Source organism: Bombus pyrosoma, linkage group LG3 (genome assembly GCF_014825855.1).
Source record: "Bombus pyrosoma isolate SC7728 linkage group LG3, ASM1482585v1, whole genome shotgun sequence".
NCBI classification, from domain to species: Eukaryota; Metazoa; Arthropoda; class Insecta; order Hymenoptera; family Apidae; genus Bombus; species Bombus pyrosoma.
The window spans coordinates 11,545,589-11,563,195 of NC_057772.1; the positions used below are offsets into that span (position 1 = coordinate 11,545,589).

The following is a 17,607-nucleotide window of genomic DNA, read 5'->3' on the forward strand; positions in this document are numbered from 1 at the left end:
GTCGAGTGTTATGAACCGCGAAGCGTGTGTGGAAGTTTCGAAAAAGGATTCGGATTCGAATGCGGCGAGGTAACTAGCCGTCGTGCGGATAAACGCGAGTTAACCTGAAAATGGCCGAATCGTGCGAGTCGGTGGTGTCAAGTGTAGTGACTAGTGTTGTGTCCCATGGGCAGACGAAAGTGGCTGAAACACCGAGCCAGGAGGACGCTGAGATATCCGGTTCTCCCGGTATGTTAGCCCTGCTAAAATATCCCGTAGCAGTTTGGGAGCTATTTTATTCAAACGCGACTGTCGAGCGCGGCCATGCAACAAGTGGTACGGAGCGCTCTCGCATGCCGAACAGGAGCGTACAGGGATATTTATGGGCCCGTCTGGGCCTGTTCACTATCCCGGTATTTTCTAACTAACATGTCGTCGTCGATCACGTGACTCATCGTTCACCTATACAACTTAATTTTCGCGCGTACTAAGTGTCAAAAATGTCGGCGAATCACCGATGACATTTATCACAAACTGGTACCCGTAAAAGGTTTTGTTAAAAAATTTGACGCGTTAGTTTTAAAATGACGACTTCTCGATGACGATTGATTGCAACATTGCATTTTTAATCTTATCAGTCCTTTCTCTCACCGATAATAAGTTGATATATTTGTACTTTTTTATTTGATTCATATCTGATAAGATTTTCTGTATGATCAGTTTGCGAGCATTAAGTTTCAAATATTATATTTATGCATGAGTTTTATTGAAAATCGTTATGGCTGAGAGATTTAACATTAGGTTACTGGTGGAAGGATTATTGCTAGACAGACAGATGGATAAGACATCGTGAAACAACTTTCTGAATCAGAGTAATTATTTGTATGATTGAAATTGATCGTAAACGCACAAATCTGGTTTGCCTCAAGCAAAACGCAAGTTTAAATTTAATCTGTGTACACGTATAACTGGCAATGTGTGTAATTGATTTTGTTCACCGTTAGCGACGAGTTCGTTGAGACATTCCCATGAAAAAAACGCAACGAGTTCCTATACCGGTTTTATTTTATTTATTTTATCTTCGTTTGACTGGCTTCGAATTTTTAATTTTCGTGGTGGCGCTGTTAAACAAGAAAGCTGTTAACGCGCTGTTTATCGAAAGCATCGCAGAAGTCTATAATTTCTGCAGTTAATTTCGTTAATTTTGTTTTAAATGTCGAAAAATTGATTTAAGAAATATAATTGTAAATGGGTACAGTAATTTAATCATTAAGAAAGTGACATGACAAATTCTCTTATCGACAAAAAAATGACACATTCATAAGTTATCCGCGATAAGCTGTAAACCATGTAGGTATTAGATGCGCGGGACTTCTTGCACATTATCTGCCTACATTACTCAAACTGGTTGCACTCCTGTAACGTGACAAAACATTAACCATAACTTGTCATTTTTGTTACCATATACCGATATGTTCTGACATCTGTAAAATTGCTATGTTGCGCGACTGCGTATGTTAATTTATACGTGATTACAAATTAAACTGCATTAGAACGTATAGTATATACAAATAAATTGTTATTCATTAAATGTATGATATTTTTTTATCTTTTTGATTTTGATCTGTTACAATTTATATGTTTTCTTAGAGAGGTCGCCACAAAATATAAAAGATCCAGCTATTCTATAATCGGGTCGTTTGTAATACACAAATATAATCATAAAATTGATATATTCCAATAGAAATATCTGACCGTGTAATATTCATTTAGAAAATTGATATTTTTAATAAATATAGAAATAAATATTGAATAAAAATTTATTTTATAAAATTGAAACAGATGGCGCGGTAGGATCTTTTAGTATGAAATGATGGCGTTAGTGGCGGAACCATGAAGTAACCTAACTTACTATAAACAAAACATTACAAGTGCAGTGATAGACATTGTATCATAGCTTTTGTGATCAGAGGTTAAAATTATATTAGGAAAATATAATGTTGAAATCAATTTTAGCAGAAGAATGTACTCGTACCAAATTAGCACCATCGTTAGAAAGAGTATTAAACGATTTAGACAGAGAATCCACGCATCACGATTATATTGTTGCTTTAATAATAGTATTATTAGCAGAGGCTGGTTTTTATTTATCATCGTCATATAGTGACCGGCCACAATGGTACGCATTATCATCGATAGCGTGTATTTTTTAGCCATCAATTGTATTATTGTATGTTATAAAATGCATCTGTCACAGTCCAAAACTACTCTATATACCAAAAAGTTGGAAATCACGAGACACTGGAATATATGAAATGTATTTTCAACTAGAAAGTGTTCCTGATATAGAGTGCAAACTAGTTGCAGTCCCTCTGGGAGACACATTGATTTTGAATTTTTTTCCCCTTATGGATGGAAAAACGACTTACAGTATAAGTGTACAGACTCTGAAGTATGTTAATCCTTACTCGAGTGATCTTTGTGGACGGTACATGAATCTTAAAGCAATATCTCACAGGTATAATAAATTTATAGCTATGTTAATTGTTTAAAAAGGATTATATTTGTTCTTATTAAATTGTTTAATAGGTTTAAGGATCAATTGTCTACACCAGTGCGTAAAGATCTATTTATCAAAGCTGGTGTGATGGGTCCTAGTCTTCAAACTATTCCAATTGAGTTGAAGTTCAGAATTTTAAGACTGCTAGATGCCTATAGTGTAACAAAGATGGCACAGTGTTGTAGAGAATTCCGTGATATATGCTCAGAATCACAATTATGGAAGGATTTACTATATAGGGATTTTCCAGGATGTTACCGTACAGTATCAAATGACAAAGACTGCTATCGTTTTAGGTACAAAAACAAAAAACTAAAACGGTTAAATCTTTAACTATCTAAAAGAACAAAGAAAAAAGCGCAAGTCATGCATGACAAAGGCAATGTTTTAAAATGGTGTAATAAATATTTTTTAATTTATTATCCTTTGTATTCAGATATTGTATTTTGTAAAATATGTTTGTAAAAAATTCATGATGTTATAAACATAGTTGTGAAAAACATGTGTGAAAAAAATAAATTATAAGTTAAAGTCTTGTAATACTAAGGTTATTTGTAAATACTAGGACGTTTAACATTAATTTATTACAATTATTGAATTATATAACAGGTATATGTGATATTTCCAAATGCTTATGTTTATTCGTTCAACTTCGTTTCTATATAATAATTTCATAATACTTGAACTTTTACTTATGTATAGCATTCACATATATTTAAAGATTATAACTTCACGGTTTGATCATCTTGAATGCATCGTTGCACAGATATGAGTTTCATAAACGCAATTTACAGATTACCACTGAACTATTGTTCCAACGAACTAATTCCCGGAACATTTCGGAAAAGCTATTTTGCTGGCTGTAATTGGCAAGAAGGTTTTATTTTAATTTTCGATAAAGTATAATTTGAACTAATCAATCAATCGCAACATAAATAGTCCTAGTACCATTAACTAACTATAGGATAGACTTATATATAGATTATATAGAATTTCGTGTCTAGCTATAAAAAACGCAAGAAGATTTTTTATGAGAATTGTTTCACTTAACAGGAGAAAGTTAATATAATATCTAAATATTCTGAAAAATTGAAATCATCTATCGTGATTAGGAAATTTCAACATCAAAGTAATTTTTTAAAATGGAAGTACATATTTTTATTGCTATAAATTTTTATTCTAAGCAAGCAAATGAGCAGTGTGATATAATTTCCAGCATGAGTATATTTCTAATGACATAATGTATACAAGCATGCAATTCTATTATTAGAAATAAAAATTTGCCGAATGGTAATCGTTTATTTACATTAAGGATTAGACCGATAGACGGCGAAAACCTGTATTTAAAATTTGTTTCTTTAATTACATGTATATATTGCATATGCCTATCATATAAGTAGTTAAGACTAAAATGCACGCCTTCCAGGGCATTGCACGTCTAGTACTAATAGTTCACTTGTTAACGAGTAACTGTAGTCCAGGCTAAATTACCTAAGATATTTATGGGAATTTTTTGCGATCTACACTGAATTACAGAAAGCGTAGTTCTTAGCTTCATATCGTGTTCTAAAGATTAATTTGTTGATATAAAAACATGATTGTAAAGATTAATCTTTGGAAAACAATGTTAATTACCAGGTCTCACCACGAGGAGGTGACTACGCATACGAGACCCACCCTGGACCCTTAATCCCATTGATTGGAAATTGAATATCTTGAAAAAGCTTGTGGCATTTACACAAGCTTGAGTTTAATATGATATCTACAAATATACGTGAGCATAAAGATTGTTCTTAAAATGTATTGCACCAATTCAGGCTCTCTAAAATATATATCCTATATACATAGATACGTGCATATAATATGTATATATACGTAATATTATATCACATTATTAACTATAATTTAATGTATAGTTTATTAAGGAGAGTAAACTAGAGTATATATATGAGAATTCTTAAGAACACTTATATTATATTTGAATTTTAAATAATTTTATTCTTTATGTTCTCAGGAACACGGAATACTACAGCTTACAGTAGTCGATTGAAATCCACTAATTGTAAGAAAAATAAGTGAGAAGCATGCATACGAAGGTAGATTATTGTGACGTAAACTATTGAAAAATATTAATTATCAAGACTTACCCTGCACGAGTGTGATGACACTCGCTGCAATGAATGGCTTTTCAGTTCAAAATTGAGGTCGCATTTAAGTTCAGATTATCATATTTGAATCTTTAACCAATTACCGAAGAAACCAAAACATGCGACTCACCGTCGTAGAATTGGAAATTGGTTGCCACAAATTCTTTGCTCAAGTCTATGAACGTTGTTTCTTTTCTTCTAAAATTCTTCTACCGGTTTTATAAAGGACACGCTCTGGTGGCAGAAAAGAACAGAACAGAAAATAAATTATTAAAATATTAAATAGTGTTTTGAAATGTTACAGAAACAGAACAATTATTTCATTGTTATAAGGAATTTATTAAAATTGTTAAATAATGTTTAAATGTAGTGAATAATTAAGTTAATGACTTTATGTTGTTATAAACAAATTTTTAAAATTGTTAAGTAATGTTTGAAAATATTATTGAAATAAAATAATTTATTGACAATGTTAAATAATATTTAGGAATGTTATAGAAATGAATCCGTGATTTAATTGCTATAAATAAAGTATTAGAAATATTAGATATCGCCCAGCTTACGATAATAAAAGTTTCCGTGTTGTAGATGTGTACGCTGCGAAGGTTCAGGTAGTAGTAACGATCTCCCGCTGTAGTATCACTCAAAGTCATCGTGAATATTTGGAGAGAGGGCAAAACTTTCGATACGTCGATATCTGATTTTCCTATTATAACAATCAATAATTTTTAGATTATTACTGCACATTTATACTTTCGGCGATTTATTATAATAATTAACATTATAATTTATATATTTATTATAAGTTACAATTACATTTAAAGTTTCATGTCATTAGTTTTTCATCTGTAATTATATTAATATTATATTAAATGCTATATATTATATTATGATGGAAATAGTTATGTTATAAAAATGAAGTTGACCAGTTATCGTCAATCATGCATGGCCACGGTAAATGTACATATGGGTGGGGCAGATAAAAATATTACAAGTTGTTTTCTCCGAAGCCATTGCAAATATCAACTTGAAATTTTTTAGTGTTAAATAGTATAGAGGGGATAAGATATTGTGCGGGTGAGTTTTTTGGGAATGAAAGGGATGTTACCCCTTTTTTTTTTTAATAGGGTGGCATTAATTTATCGATATTCTGACAGATGTTATCAAATTTAACAACTTTTACCTAAGGTATATTTTTTTATTTTTCATAGTTACAGAGTTATAGCGGAAAATACCTTATGTAAGGAGATTTTTGTGACGATGTGGAAAGATATCAAAAGAAATATATTATGCTTTGAAAACACGCGTCTATTCCTGTGATAATAGTTTTGCCAATATTTGATAACATTATTGGAATTATAGATTTACATGCCGTCTGAATTCATCTTTTAATATCTTTTTTCATAGTGAGTGCCGTTGTAATCACTTTTTCCTTTACATAGCTCAATAGAAAATAATCAACTGACGTTAAATTAGCTGACCTATTTGAGAAATAATTTTCAAAGCAGAATAAACGTTTTTTAATGTTTTCCGACACCTTCGTGGAACTTTCCTTGCGTAAGATAAAAAGAAATGGGGATGGGAGATGGGGGACATATTTTTGCCTTATGAAAGTCACCCTCACAATATTTTACACTGTGAGATGTTAGCCTTTCTGTACCATTTAACGTTTGAAAACTTCAAGTTGATATCTGCAATGGTTTCAGGGAAAATAGCCTATATCTAACACTTTATCTGTTCCACACCGTATAAAAATTCTACTTGGTGTGAAATAAAAATTGCAATACTGCATCTTCCAAAGAGGAAAGAATTGATACATTATCTAAATTTCAAATTTTTCAAAGTGTTATTATAAGCTTCGAATTTTTATTATTTACCATAATATTTTATACTAATTTATAAAGTTTATAACTTATTTAAGCGTATACTGTCGTCCAACAATTATGTAGTAAATATGTATATGAATCTACTATGTTTACACGAATATAATTCTGCTTCATGTCATATAAGACTATGTTAAAGCATTACTCTACTTTAATTATTAATTTAAGTTATCTTCTTACGTTGATTTATTTAATAAAATTGGAACATTATATCTATTACTGACTCTAATCGTAAGCAAGAAAAATGGGTAAATAGAATACGTTATAAGCATGGTAGCTTCTATTCAAAATTATCTTTTTATCAATCGCTTTCCATTCAGTTTGTATAACGATGAACAGAAATGCTATAAGCATACAGCATTCTTTATTTTGTAATTACGAAATGTCTTGTTCTATACTGTATTTGTAGTTTCATAGAAAAATTAGATTTTGATTCAAACCATTACTATACTTAATTGATAATGTCGTGTGCGACACGAAAATGATAAGAGATCAGGTGATCCTGAAACGTGAAGTACAAAAAAGCATTGTCAGATTTATTCTCATCTGTACCAATACACATGTAGTTCACTTAATAGTTAATAACTGAAATCTAGTCTAGGATTCCAGATTACCTCGAAACCTCGACGAGAATTTTAAATGGTCTAGACTACACTGTAGAAAGCGTGAAATCGGTAATCTCTGACAGATACTTTATCGATGATACACAAGGAAGTGTTAATCAAATAAAATTATGTATATAGAAGATTTTTCTTAAATAAATATTTTTGAAGATCCAGTATAAACATGTGCAAAGTTCTTGTCTTCATACGCCTCTAATCTTTACTCTCAAATATTTGTATAAAATTTTCAAACATTTGCTTCAAATAGAATTAATTTTTTAAATGTTCTTTAATTATTCTTGCTTTTATAGCATCATTCCTTTAATTATATCCTTACTGTTATTTGAATGAAATTTTTTCCAATTAATTATACAAATTTATAATGTTCGTAAATTATTTTCCAGCAGAAGAGATAACGAAGCCACCGCTGAGCAACGATGATACCCAAAATGAGGAAACGACGACACAGAGTAATGGTGATACCGGTGAGTGATAACCAAGGCAACAACTGTTTCGCTCTTGCTCTACTGTGTTTCACTTCTGGTCGATACGTCAGATGGAAGCACACCTGGTTGCACCTATCGATCTGGTGTATCAGCAATGAAAATTTGTCTTTGTACACCGTGGAAACTAGCGGCGGTTTACGACAAAATGGAAACGATCGCCTCCATTGTAGTTCCAAATAATATTATAGTCAATAAGCAATCAATTAATTACGCGGCAACTTTTAACGAGAGATCATGCTCATTATTAACAATCCCCGATATGAGCTTCGATTTGTCATTATGCAAGTGGGTATAAATTATTTGTCACGTGCATCGACGCTTCATATGTTTAAAATGCAACTCTGTTATTGTTGAAAAGCAGACTGTTGCATCTCTAAGCTACAGATATTGATACACCCGTCCATCAAACATTGATTATCTATTTATCCTGTACTTTTTACAAGGGCGCGTTACAAAATACATGAATTTTTATTATAGACTCGTTCGAATTTATTTTGACATAAAGTATTCAGTTCGGAGAATAAAATTAAAAATTAGAAAGACAGAATCTTCAAGATGTTGGAAGACTTTCTTCACGATATTTCATAAAATGTTAGAATCGCTGCGAGGACGTGAGAATTTTTATTACAAACTCCTTCGAATTTATTTAAACGAAAAATATTTGTTTTGGAGGATGGAACTAGAACCAAGGATCGTCGAGATGTTGGAGTAGAATAGTATGTTGGAAAATCTTCTTCGTGATATTCCTTAGTAGCTGTTTGAGGGATTTGGTTGACCGCAGTTAGAATCTACTTCATGAAATAAGATATCATCTTTGGATTCGTGATTTTTATGAACAGGGATGCAAGGTCTCTGCAAGTAAGCAAAACCTTAGTGATTACTTATCGATTCATAATTTTCATATTTTTTTCGAAATGGTTGCGGGCTTTACACTTTTGTAAATCGTAACTTTTATCGAAAGCGTATAAATATCCACATCCTTTTGCTTCTGTGCACCATGTGTATAAAATTTCCTCTTTGTCTCGATTGATGGTACAGTATACTGAAATATTGAAGCTTTTCTTGAATTCATCGAACGCCTCTAATTAAACTATAGAATTTTTATGTCAAAAATTTTACAAAACATTCACACGACAAATTTTAAACGTTCATAAATTTTACACCACGAATTTCAAACACTCACAAATGTCATATTACATAGAAATATTTGTTTTAATCATAATCTTTGAAATATTACTGCGTGTTGAAATTTTAATTCTAAGTAAATATTTTACTTTCAACATAAAATAGTGAATTACAGAAAGATATATGCTTTACATTTTTTCTTGTAAACCGTAAACCACCCTGTTCTCTCCAACGAATTTTTTCGTTTTTATTTCCAATAAAAAGAAGGAGAAAGCTTCGATTTTGACACAACAACGCTATTATTCGCTGGTTGATGTCCGTGACGTTGTACATCGTTAATCCGCGAAATGCAGTTGGGCAAGTGGATTCACATGTTCCACGCGATCCCACAAATTCGAAGGCTGAGTTCGATCGTTAGATACAGGATGGTTGATAATTGTTATTACGCTGCCGTTACGCTGTCAAATCACGGTAGGAAAATGATTGAAACATTTCTATAGATTGGCTTTGTCGTGTGCAATCTATAATAAATGTGTCTTGTCGTTTCGACGCTCGATTTGTGTCCGTTAATTTTGCAAAATCGGAGTAAGGATTAAATTGGAAAACGGATAACTGATTCGAACGTCTGCGCAATATATGAAATTTCGGGATTAATTTATTATTATAGTTTTCATTCATTTCATAAAATTTGATTTCGCTACGATCTTTCGTCAAAGCGAATATTTTATTTTCCATTTTTTTTGACGTTAATACGTAACGATGGGTGTTCGTTAATTTCATCAAAGAATAATATATAAGGAATCGTATGTGCAATTTTCATTAGAAACTGTGAAAGCCCAAGGAACGTTCGTTGAATTGTAAAGGAAAAAATTTGTTTGTTGCTAAATAATTGGAAGAAGTTCTATTTCAAACCGATTTGCTGAAAAGTTTACTTTGCTTAGTTGCGTCACTCTTTCAGCAAACCTGCGATATAGTTCCAACAGTGTCACAGTAAACGGACATCAATATACAATTTCCTAGTAAAAATTTCCCTAATAACGATTTTCCGCCTGTCCTATTTAATTCTCACTAATCCACTCTCTGATGGCAGAGAGAAAATCAAAAAGAGGGAGGTGATATGTGTTTCAATATTTATACGATTCTGTCGCGCCGTCACGTACGACCGATTTATCGTTGTCCCGTCTTCCGTTTCTAGCCCGAGCTGTTCCGCGCCGCTGCGAGCGGCGTGACTTCTAATATTCTTCCCTTCTTCGACACAGCTTAACGAACTGGGAAGTTTTGGCACGGAACCGTCGAATAAACCTAGTCGAGCGTAATAGCCAACGATGTTCGCCGCCGTAGCCCCGTTTCGCGACATTTTCGATCCTGGATTCTCATTTATTGTTAGTTTCACTCTAAAGGCAATTAAGGGAAAAAGGAAAACGAAGAAACAATCTCCTTTCTCACCATTACGAACAGTCGTCGATTCATAGGATGCATCGCGTTGCCGAACGATGCCGATGCGAATAAATAGCGGGCAATTAAGCTGGCAGATTCGCGTGCGAGTTTTAATTATCGTCATACCTAAACGCTCGCCACCGCGGCACCGATTAAAACGTTTGCCCTGCACTCGACTATTTTTCTTCAATTAGAGATTCAACTGCGAGCGCGATAATAATTAATAACGGCGAGGCGCGGTTGTTAACGCACGAATTTAGGACGAACCGCGCTGTAAGGTCGCCTAGGGGAACTGGGTCATAGCAGGTGGCGACTCGCAGAATGGGAACATCAGCAAAGAGAGAGGCAGAGAGGAAGAGACAAAAAGAGGACGTTGGAAGAGTGCACTTTTCAAAATCGGCCGCTAAACGTTTCGTTTCCGTGCTTGGGGAAGATGCACCCTCTCACGCTGTTTTCTACAGCCTATGACTATCTTCTTCCCTGCCACCTCGTTCGCTCCATTTATCCTTCATCCGCAATATTCTACGCCAGCTTCGCTCTTCCTATTCCTCTTTCCCTCTTTACTTTCCCGCTTCTCTACACCACGCTGTCTCCCTGCTCCACTCCAAAACGCAGAATTTTATAGCTTAAAATTCGAACAATCCGGAAGAACACGAGGGAAATGTCGACCGGAAAATTGTCATTTAAAAAAATAAAACGAAAACGTAGCTCGCGACGTTTATAGTATATAGCGAGGCCTCTCGGAAACGGGACAACGACACGTCGCTGGAGCATTCGTATTCCGGAATCGGGACTCGTTCACGGTTAGCTGGTGTGCGCTACTATGTCGTATGCGTATTTCGAAGCCCGGTAGCGGGCTTAAGCTTGCGCCGTTTCGCCTTCCTCTTTCTCTCTCTCTCCCTGTTGCACCGCCCCCTTATCCTCTCGCTTACTCTGACAGCCTGGCCAACCCTCTTTGTCGCTCGAGCGCGGATGTCGGCGTTCTCTGTTCTCCGGGTTGCTCCCTGGCTCTCTCTCATCCCCAGTGCGCGCATCGAACCCGTCCTGGACGAAAGTCCTTCCCGCTCCGTCGCGCGTACCACGCACGTTTCTTTGTGATCGAACCCTTCACGACCTACTCGATCGACGATCGTCGTGACACGCGTGCACGGCCCATTCTCCGCCCTCGTAGATCCTATAGATCGCCTCCCGTCGGATCGTCCTGTCGTCGCCTTGATTTCGTTCAGAATTTTCGAATCATCGGACGCGCGCGTGCATCTGAAATCGCGTGTGGTGTGATCGACGTGGCTCGATCGAAGGTTTTTGCGTAACCACTGCAAGTGAAAGGAAGATTGTTGGCTCGAGAAGGGTGACGAGGCTGAGCTGGTCTTGCGAACCTGGACTGAGTGCGTGGTAAATATGTTGATAAGTTCACTCGTGCGGATTGCAAGTTTGGAATCGTGGAACGACTGGAAGTCGAGAGATCGAGAAATAGAGGGTCCCTTAACTCGATCGCTCTTTGCGAGCCTTCGTCTTCGTCCTTGCGGATTGTCCTCCGGAAAAGGTTCACTTCGCGTACAGTTTCGCCGAGCTCGATGCTTCACGTGGTCTCTCCCTGCGGATACTTTCAGTTCTTTCTTCAGTTTTCGATCTTCGATTGTTCCGTTGGGAGTTAGGCAAGATTTGGCTAGCTGAATGGGATAATTGAGGTTTTAGGGACTGATATGTAGCTTTTTATTAAATTGCGAACAATAGCCTGTATCACGTAGGTTGATGAATCGACGCGATGTTTGCACCACGCAAACTTTAAAAGAAATGTCGTGTTAATTGTAGGCACAGTGGTATTGCTGCTGATGTTTGATCTGCAATCTGATATTCAGTTTGCTCTACAAATATCACAAATTTCCTAATTGCTTTGAATGATCGTACAATCCTGTGATGATTCGGGTACAGATAGTACAGACTGTTTGATAATAATGTTTAGCAATTTGCAAACGTAAAATCTTTATCAGAAGATGATATAAAAATTTGAATTTATTAGCGATAATCGATTATGATTTACTAGATACTGATCAAGGCAGAAATTATTGGCAGGAAAATGTATGTCTTCTATTTGCAGAGCGTATAAAGAAAGACGAAAGCCAATAAGGGAATTTTACGTCGTTAAAGACAATTCCCTGCATCCATATAAATTCCAGCACTCAAACTGCGAATCAATCTTTACTCGAACAAACTCATGCAGTTAATATATGGTCCATTATACCGCTTTTTCCTTTTATGATGTTATATAATCTATCGAATCGTACGATTTTTAGCAAGCAAATATTTAAATGTGCCTTTTGGAAAGAGTTCGTACTTCTCCTATGATTCGTCTCGTTTATCATAAACGAATAATACAACAAATATCGAAATGTATCTCTTGGCAAGAACCTACATTCTCCGTACCATTTATCTTATTTATCACGAAGGATGTAATTCAAATTCTGCCGCATACTTTGTACCGATAACGATATTGAAATAGATTTAAAAAATTAAAAATTGCTTGGTCTCAGGAAAGAATAGATTGATAATTATTCTTTTCTTTTTTAATTGACGTATTTAAAAGATCACTTCGTTCTTGGAGATTACGTGATCATTCTGGCTATCCGATCGCTGTGTTATAAATATATTTTCGAAAAGATAGCGTATTTTATATAAATATATCATATACAAGAAATAATTCAAATTCGCAAAAATACGTCGCTATAGATTAACAAAATTCCGTCACAGAATACCATAAATTGTCTACCTTCACTGTTTTGATAGCTCCAGTATCAGAGAGTAAAGTACGAAACTAATGGCACAGAATGTTTTCCACGTCCAATATATCAACTGTCGCGGATTTCACGAAAGAAACATAAAGATACGCATTCCCGCTGTTTTTCATCACGCCGAAATAGTAATATCGATTTATTGCCGGCGGCGAACCTGGTCGAGTCAATTTCAATTTCTCACGGACACGCAACGATAGCGCGGGCAGATTCCAATCGCGAACGGAAAATAAATTCTAGTAACGAACGAGCGAAGGTAACGGTGATCGCGAATCGAACCGGGAGACGCGGATAAGCTTGGCCGTGGGGCCTCGTTATTAGCAGAGCAGTACTCTCGATTTATCTAAGGGAAAAACTCGTGGCCCTTCACCAACAAAGGCGCGGTTCAATCTCTGCTCGCAGTCCCTTCCTCTTTCCCTCGAGCGATCGATCAACCCGCGAGGCCCGACGTATTAATAGCCGCGGTATAAATTTACGTGTGCAGAAACGGACGAGCGTCGCGACGCGTAGAGACAGGCATCCTTCTTTTTTCTCTCTTTGCTCTTTACTCCTTTTCACTCGTTTTGTTTTATTCTCACTTCGCTTTGTTGTTCAGACCGATACGCCGCCGGCTGGACCGTTTCGATGACGACATCTGATGCTCTTCGTGGCTGCGACGCGACGTGGGAAATATCGCCACCCTGCGATGTCAGTTCGATACATTACTCTCCCTTTGTTTTTTCATTCTAGAATGCCCAAGCTGTGTATTGTTTGCCACCATCAGGCAAATCTGCTTTCACTGAGACGAAAGTGGTTGGATGCTTTTGACTGAGTTTTTAGTTTACATTTAGGGGATCATCTTCTTTAGGGGTAGAGAAATAGGGGTGGCAAATGGGAAGAGGGCAAGCGAGGGTAATTTTGCTGAAACGATTTTTGTGTAGCGCTGTTGAGATTTTCGATGGAAATGGTGTGTAAACATTTTGCTACTTAATTAGGTATTACGATGTTTCTTAATGATGTGAATAGTATTTACATTTTCATGGTACATCGTTTTAAATAAATGAGAATTAAATTGATTCAAAAGTGATTGATAGTAATTATTCTCGGACAATAATTTGTCATATTTCACGTAGAACAGAATCACAAACTTACCAAATTTGTAGAACAACTGTACTGTTTATAATTTATGTGTTACAAATTATTGTATTACGCGTGTTAAGAAAAGAAAGTTCCGGTGTATTGTGATGATACTGAGGTTTAACAAATTTCGTAACAAAACACTATAACGCCTCAACTTCTGCGCTGAACGTTACCCGTCCCCTTTCCACACCTCTATCAAACAAGAGAGATAATTAGGGAGATAATTAGCCTTGCCTCTGGTAGATTATGATGCATAAAAACAGCTAAAATTTTGTCAGTGATTATTAAAATGTTGAGCGTCAAATATAGTGCATATAACGTTCTTCGTCATTACATCTAAAAATATATAAAATGTGATCGATAAATGATATTCGTATGTTTAGTAATATTTTTAGAATTAATGGAAATCTTCGAAATAACGAACCAATACAATCGCCGTAATGATTTTCAGATATTTTCCTAGCAAAGAAAACTCGAAATTTTGATTAAAAACCTCCTAGTCATCCTGTACAAAATACGATCAATATATAATTTTTGTAAGTTAAAAAAAAAAAATGAGTTCGGCGAAATACGACCACTTCCTTAATTCCCTCGGAATTAATTTCAATTTTCGACCTGATAGACCAATACAGCCGCGATAGTGATTTTAAAAGAGTAATAGCCCGTTACATTATTGGCAAACTTTTCGTAGAAACTTCTATTGAACTCGTGCCAACAGAAATGTCCAGTAGTGTAGGTATATACCTATGCGAAAATTGCTTTTGTGACATTTTTAATGTAGAAGCGTAGCTTGTCCTACGATCGATTAAAACGGCTTACATAAAGTAACTGCTTATCGAATTACAGAGATTGCGGTAGTTGGATAGCGACGTTCCAAGTAAACGCTTTATGCAGCGGTCTGCTCTATCGCATTAACAGAACAGCCTGACACCATGCAACATTATTCGGATTGTAGCTTTATTTTTCTTTAGGGGATGTTTAGTATCCTAATTTAGATAAGCTTCGTTTGTTCTTATTATTTAGCGGCCCACGTTCCCGTCTAATCGCGCACTTCCTTATCTCAATTGTCAGTTCATAAAGCCCGATAAAGAAAAATACTGTATTCTTAAAAATCCAAACAGATCTAGCACTGGAAGTACCAGGGTAGATTTAACAATGGAATTATCGAAATAATCAATTTGTAATTTTTTGTAGAAACTTATAGTTTTACGATGAATTTTTTAGAATTTGAATGATTTTTTTTGTAAAATATACGAATAGAAGCTTGCTTCTCATCTTACGTTTGTATTTTTTTAAATACTTTACGTTTTATTATTTTCCCGTCGAGTTCTATGTTTTAACTCCTGATAATCATAGTATCAAGCAAATGTCAGAATGAAAAGAGCATTAATACGTCTTATCCGATATAATGTAATTTATCATGCTTCCTTTCCTATAGTCTTCATTTATAAATATTATCATACATTAACGCAGTTATTAAGAAAGTATACACGCCAAACGCTTATACGTCTCACGAGACGGAATCAACATCGAAGGTAGAGGAAACATGCTTCGCCAAAAACTAACTCAGCATAAGCCATCTGAAGCTTCGAAGTGCTGAGATCATGCAAAATCGATGTCTCGACCTCTCTTCTTCGCTTCGAGAGGAGTCTCGTTCCACGTTCCTTAATCGATCCGTCTATTGCCAGCATCATTGAGGAGGATAGAAGAAAAGAAAACAAAAAACGCGTTCGTAGGTGGTGTGTGTGTGCGGGCCAGCGAGAGGCAGAAAGAAAGGGAAAGTCGATGATCGGCCCGGCGATAGTTCAAGCTGGTGGTGCGTTCAACCAATATTCGCGGTGAATCGAATACCAGTGTACGGTGGAAACGCGAGTTTCACGCGATGCCAAGCGAGCATCGGTGAGACGAGCGTGATCGCGGGAAAAGTGGAACCCGACGAAGAAATCGGGTATCGTGCGTACGAACGATTACGTTTGCCCCGTCGAACTGTTCGTCGTGCTGAGGACATCAACGTCAACCTGTCGCTCTCCGAGGTGTTGAGTCTGCTGGACCACGCCGACGACGACGAGGTCCTCGCTGGCACGTCTGAGGAAAACCGGAGGAGAGCCCTGTGGCAGTTTTATTCCACGGGGATGCTCACGCACAGCCACAGCGACGGCGAGTTCCCGATTTATTCTCAGGGTGAGTTCCCTTACGAGATTTCGTTGTCTGTGGTTATCGTTGTTGGTCATGTTGCACGTTGTAATTTAATTTCGTGATGCTTTATGGTAAGTATCTTTTGAAAAAATTCGAGGAATTTATTTCGTACGAATTTTTAAATAAGAATGTCAGTTAAGAAAATGATATGGAAATTAGGGTGTATTGCACTCTGATTAGAATACATTAATTTTTCTGTTTTTGTTAACAGATATATAGAACTTTTAATGGATAGGTTTCGCATGAATTTGTTGTATATAGTCGATGTTGATTGTTGAATGTTGATTAAGCGAAGAAATCTAGTGAATTTAGTGTTAGTTTCATCTTTTTAAATAATTTGTAAACTTCTGGAAAGTATTATTTCTACTGTCTTTTATTGTGAATTTTTTGTATGATATGATTGTTGATGGACAATTACTGATTAAGCAGAAAAGTGTAAAGAAATCAAGAAGTGTGAATTAATGTTTTTATTCTTATCAAGAGTTGTAGTTTTTCAAGAGTGTTATTTTTGTAGTGAGAAAGAAAGAGGATTTATAGATTGTAGATATTGGATAATTCATTCTTGGCGATGTAAATTTTTGAACTTGGTTTATTTTCCTGATTTATAATTATACATGGGTGTTTCTTGTTATTTTCTTTTTAGAAGAAGAATTTTTATTACAAGAAGATCGATGCTTGCATTTCATAGTAACGCCTTAGGTTTTTATCTGCGTGAATAAAACGTCTATCATTTGTTTAAAAGCATAGGAATTATAGATAGCCGGGGACAGGTATATAATTCAGAGGAATTGCATTTGTTAAACAGTGAGATTTTTGTCTATATATGTGTAATTGACAAATATGTATATCATTTAAATAAAAGAATTCTAAAGATTTAATATAGCATCTGCTCGAACATTTAAAACACTTTTTACTTCCTTTCACAAAAAATATTTGATACTTTTAACGTTCTAAATTCTTACGTTTCAATGTATGTAATCGTTATATGTGTACGTCTGGAAGTGAAAGTACAGGGCGTTACACACAAGGAAGCAAAGTCATTGTGATTTATAAAAGCCGTATTATGAAGTAAAAGTTCGGCATTCTTTTTTTCATACGTGTAGTTAACTGCTACAACATTCATAGAACTTTCAGTATCAGTTGTATACGAACTGAATCAGAAATTAAGAAATATATGTTCAGTCGTATTTAAAAGGTACTTTTCATTTTTCATAATTCTGTTTGAACTTGTAACTATTTCTCTAACTTTTCCAATGAAACTTTC

The 17,607-nt window shown here is 35.4% G+C and overlaps 2 protein-coding genes across 5 annotated transcripts in view; both read left to right on the top strand.

Moving 5' to 3' along the window:
- Nucleotides 1-77: 77 nt before the first annotated feature.
- Nucleotides 78-17,607, top strand: part of LOC122565961 (phosphatase and actin regulator 4B) — a 395,355-nt gene continuing 377,825 nt past the window's right edge. The window contains exons 1-2 of one of the 2 annotated variants that reach the window (XM_043722568.1): nt 78-228; nt 7,576-7,656. In XM_043722568.1, coding sequence (XP_043578503.1) covers nt 111-228; nt 7,576-7,656 — 199 coding nt within the window. In that variant the 5' untranslated portion in view covers nt 78-110. The remainder of the gene's footprint in view (nt 229-7,575; nt 7,657-17,607) is intronic. The other variant, XM_043722569.1, reaches the window with a different exon arrangement.
- On the top strand, nt 1,701-7,342 carry LOC122565962 (F-box only protein 7). Of its 3 annotated transcripts, XR_006316349.1 has the most exons (6): nt 1,701-2,158; nt 2,237-2,497; nt 2,569-2,835; nt 4,178-4,313; nt 4,554-4,635; nt 5,275-7,342. XR_006316349.1 is itself a non-coding variant. In XM_043722573.1 (4 exons), exons 1-4 carry the CDS (start codon nt 1,977-1,979, stop codon nt 4,227-4,229), a joined length of 762 nt encoding a protein of 253 aa, XP_043578508.1. In that variant the 5' UTR covers nt 1,701-1,976; the 3' UTR covers nt 4,230-7,342. The 3 variants fall into 3 exon arrangements, 1 of the variants encoding a protein (XP_043578508.1); XR_006316348.1 differs by having other exon boundaries at nt 4,554-7,342; XM_043722573.1 differs by having other exon boundaries at nt 4,178-7,342.

What these genes read in the sequence shown, in the direction of transcription:
- LOC122565962 (XM_043722573.1), top strand. Translation starts at nt 1,977, where the DNA reads ATGTTGAAATCAATTTTAGCAGAAGAATGTACTCGTACCAAATTAGCA. An exon ending in TATAGTGACCGGCCACAATG is followed by an intron (nt 2,159 to 2,236) that starts GTACGCATTATC and finishes CATCTGTCACAG; the next exon opens with TCCAAAACTACTCTATATAC. An exon ending in AAAGACTGCTATCGTTTTAG is followed by an intron (nt 2,836 to 4,177) that starts GTACAAAAACAA and finishes GTTAATTACCAG; the next exon opens with GTCTCACCACGAGGAGGTGA.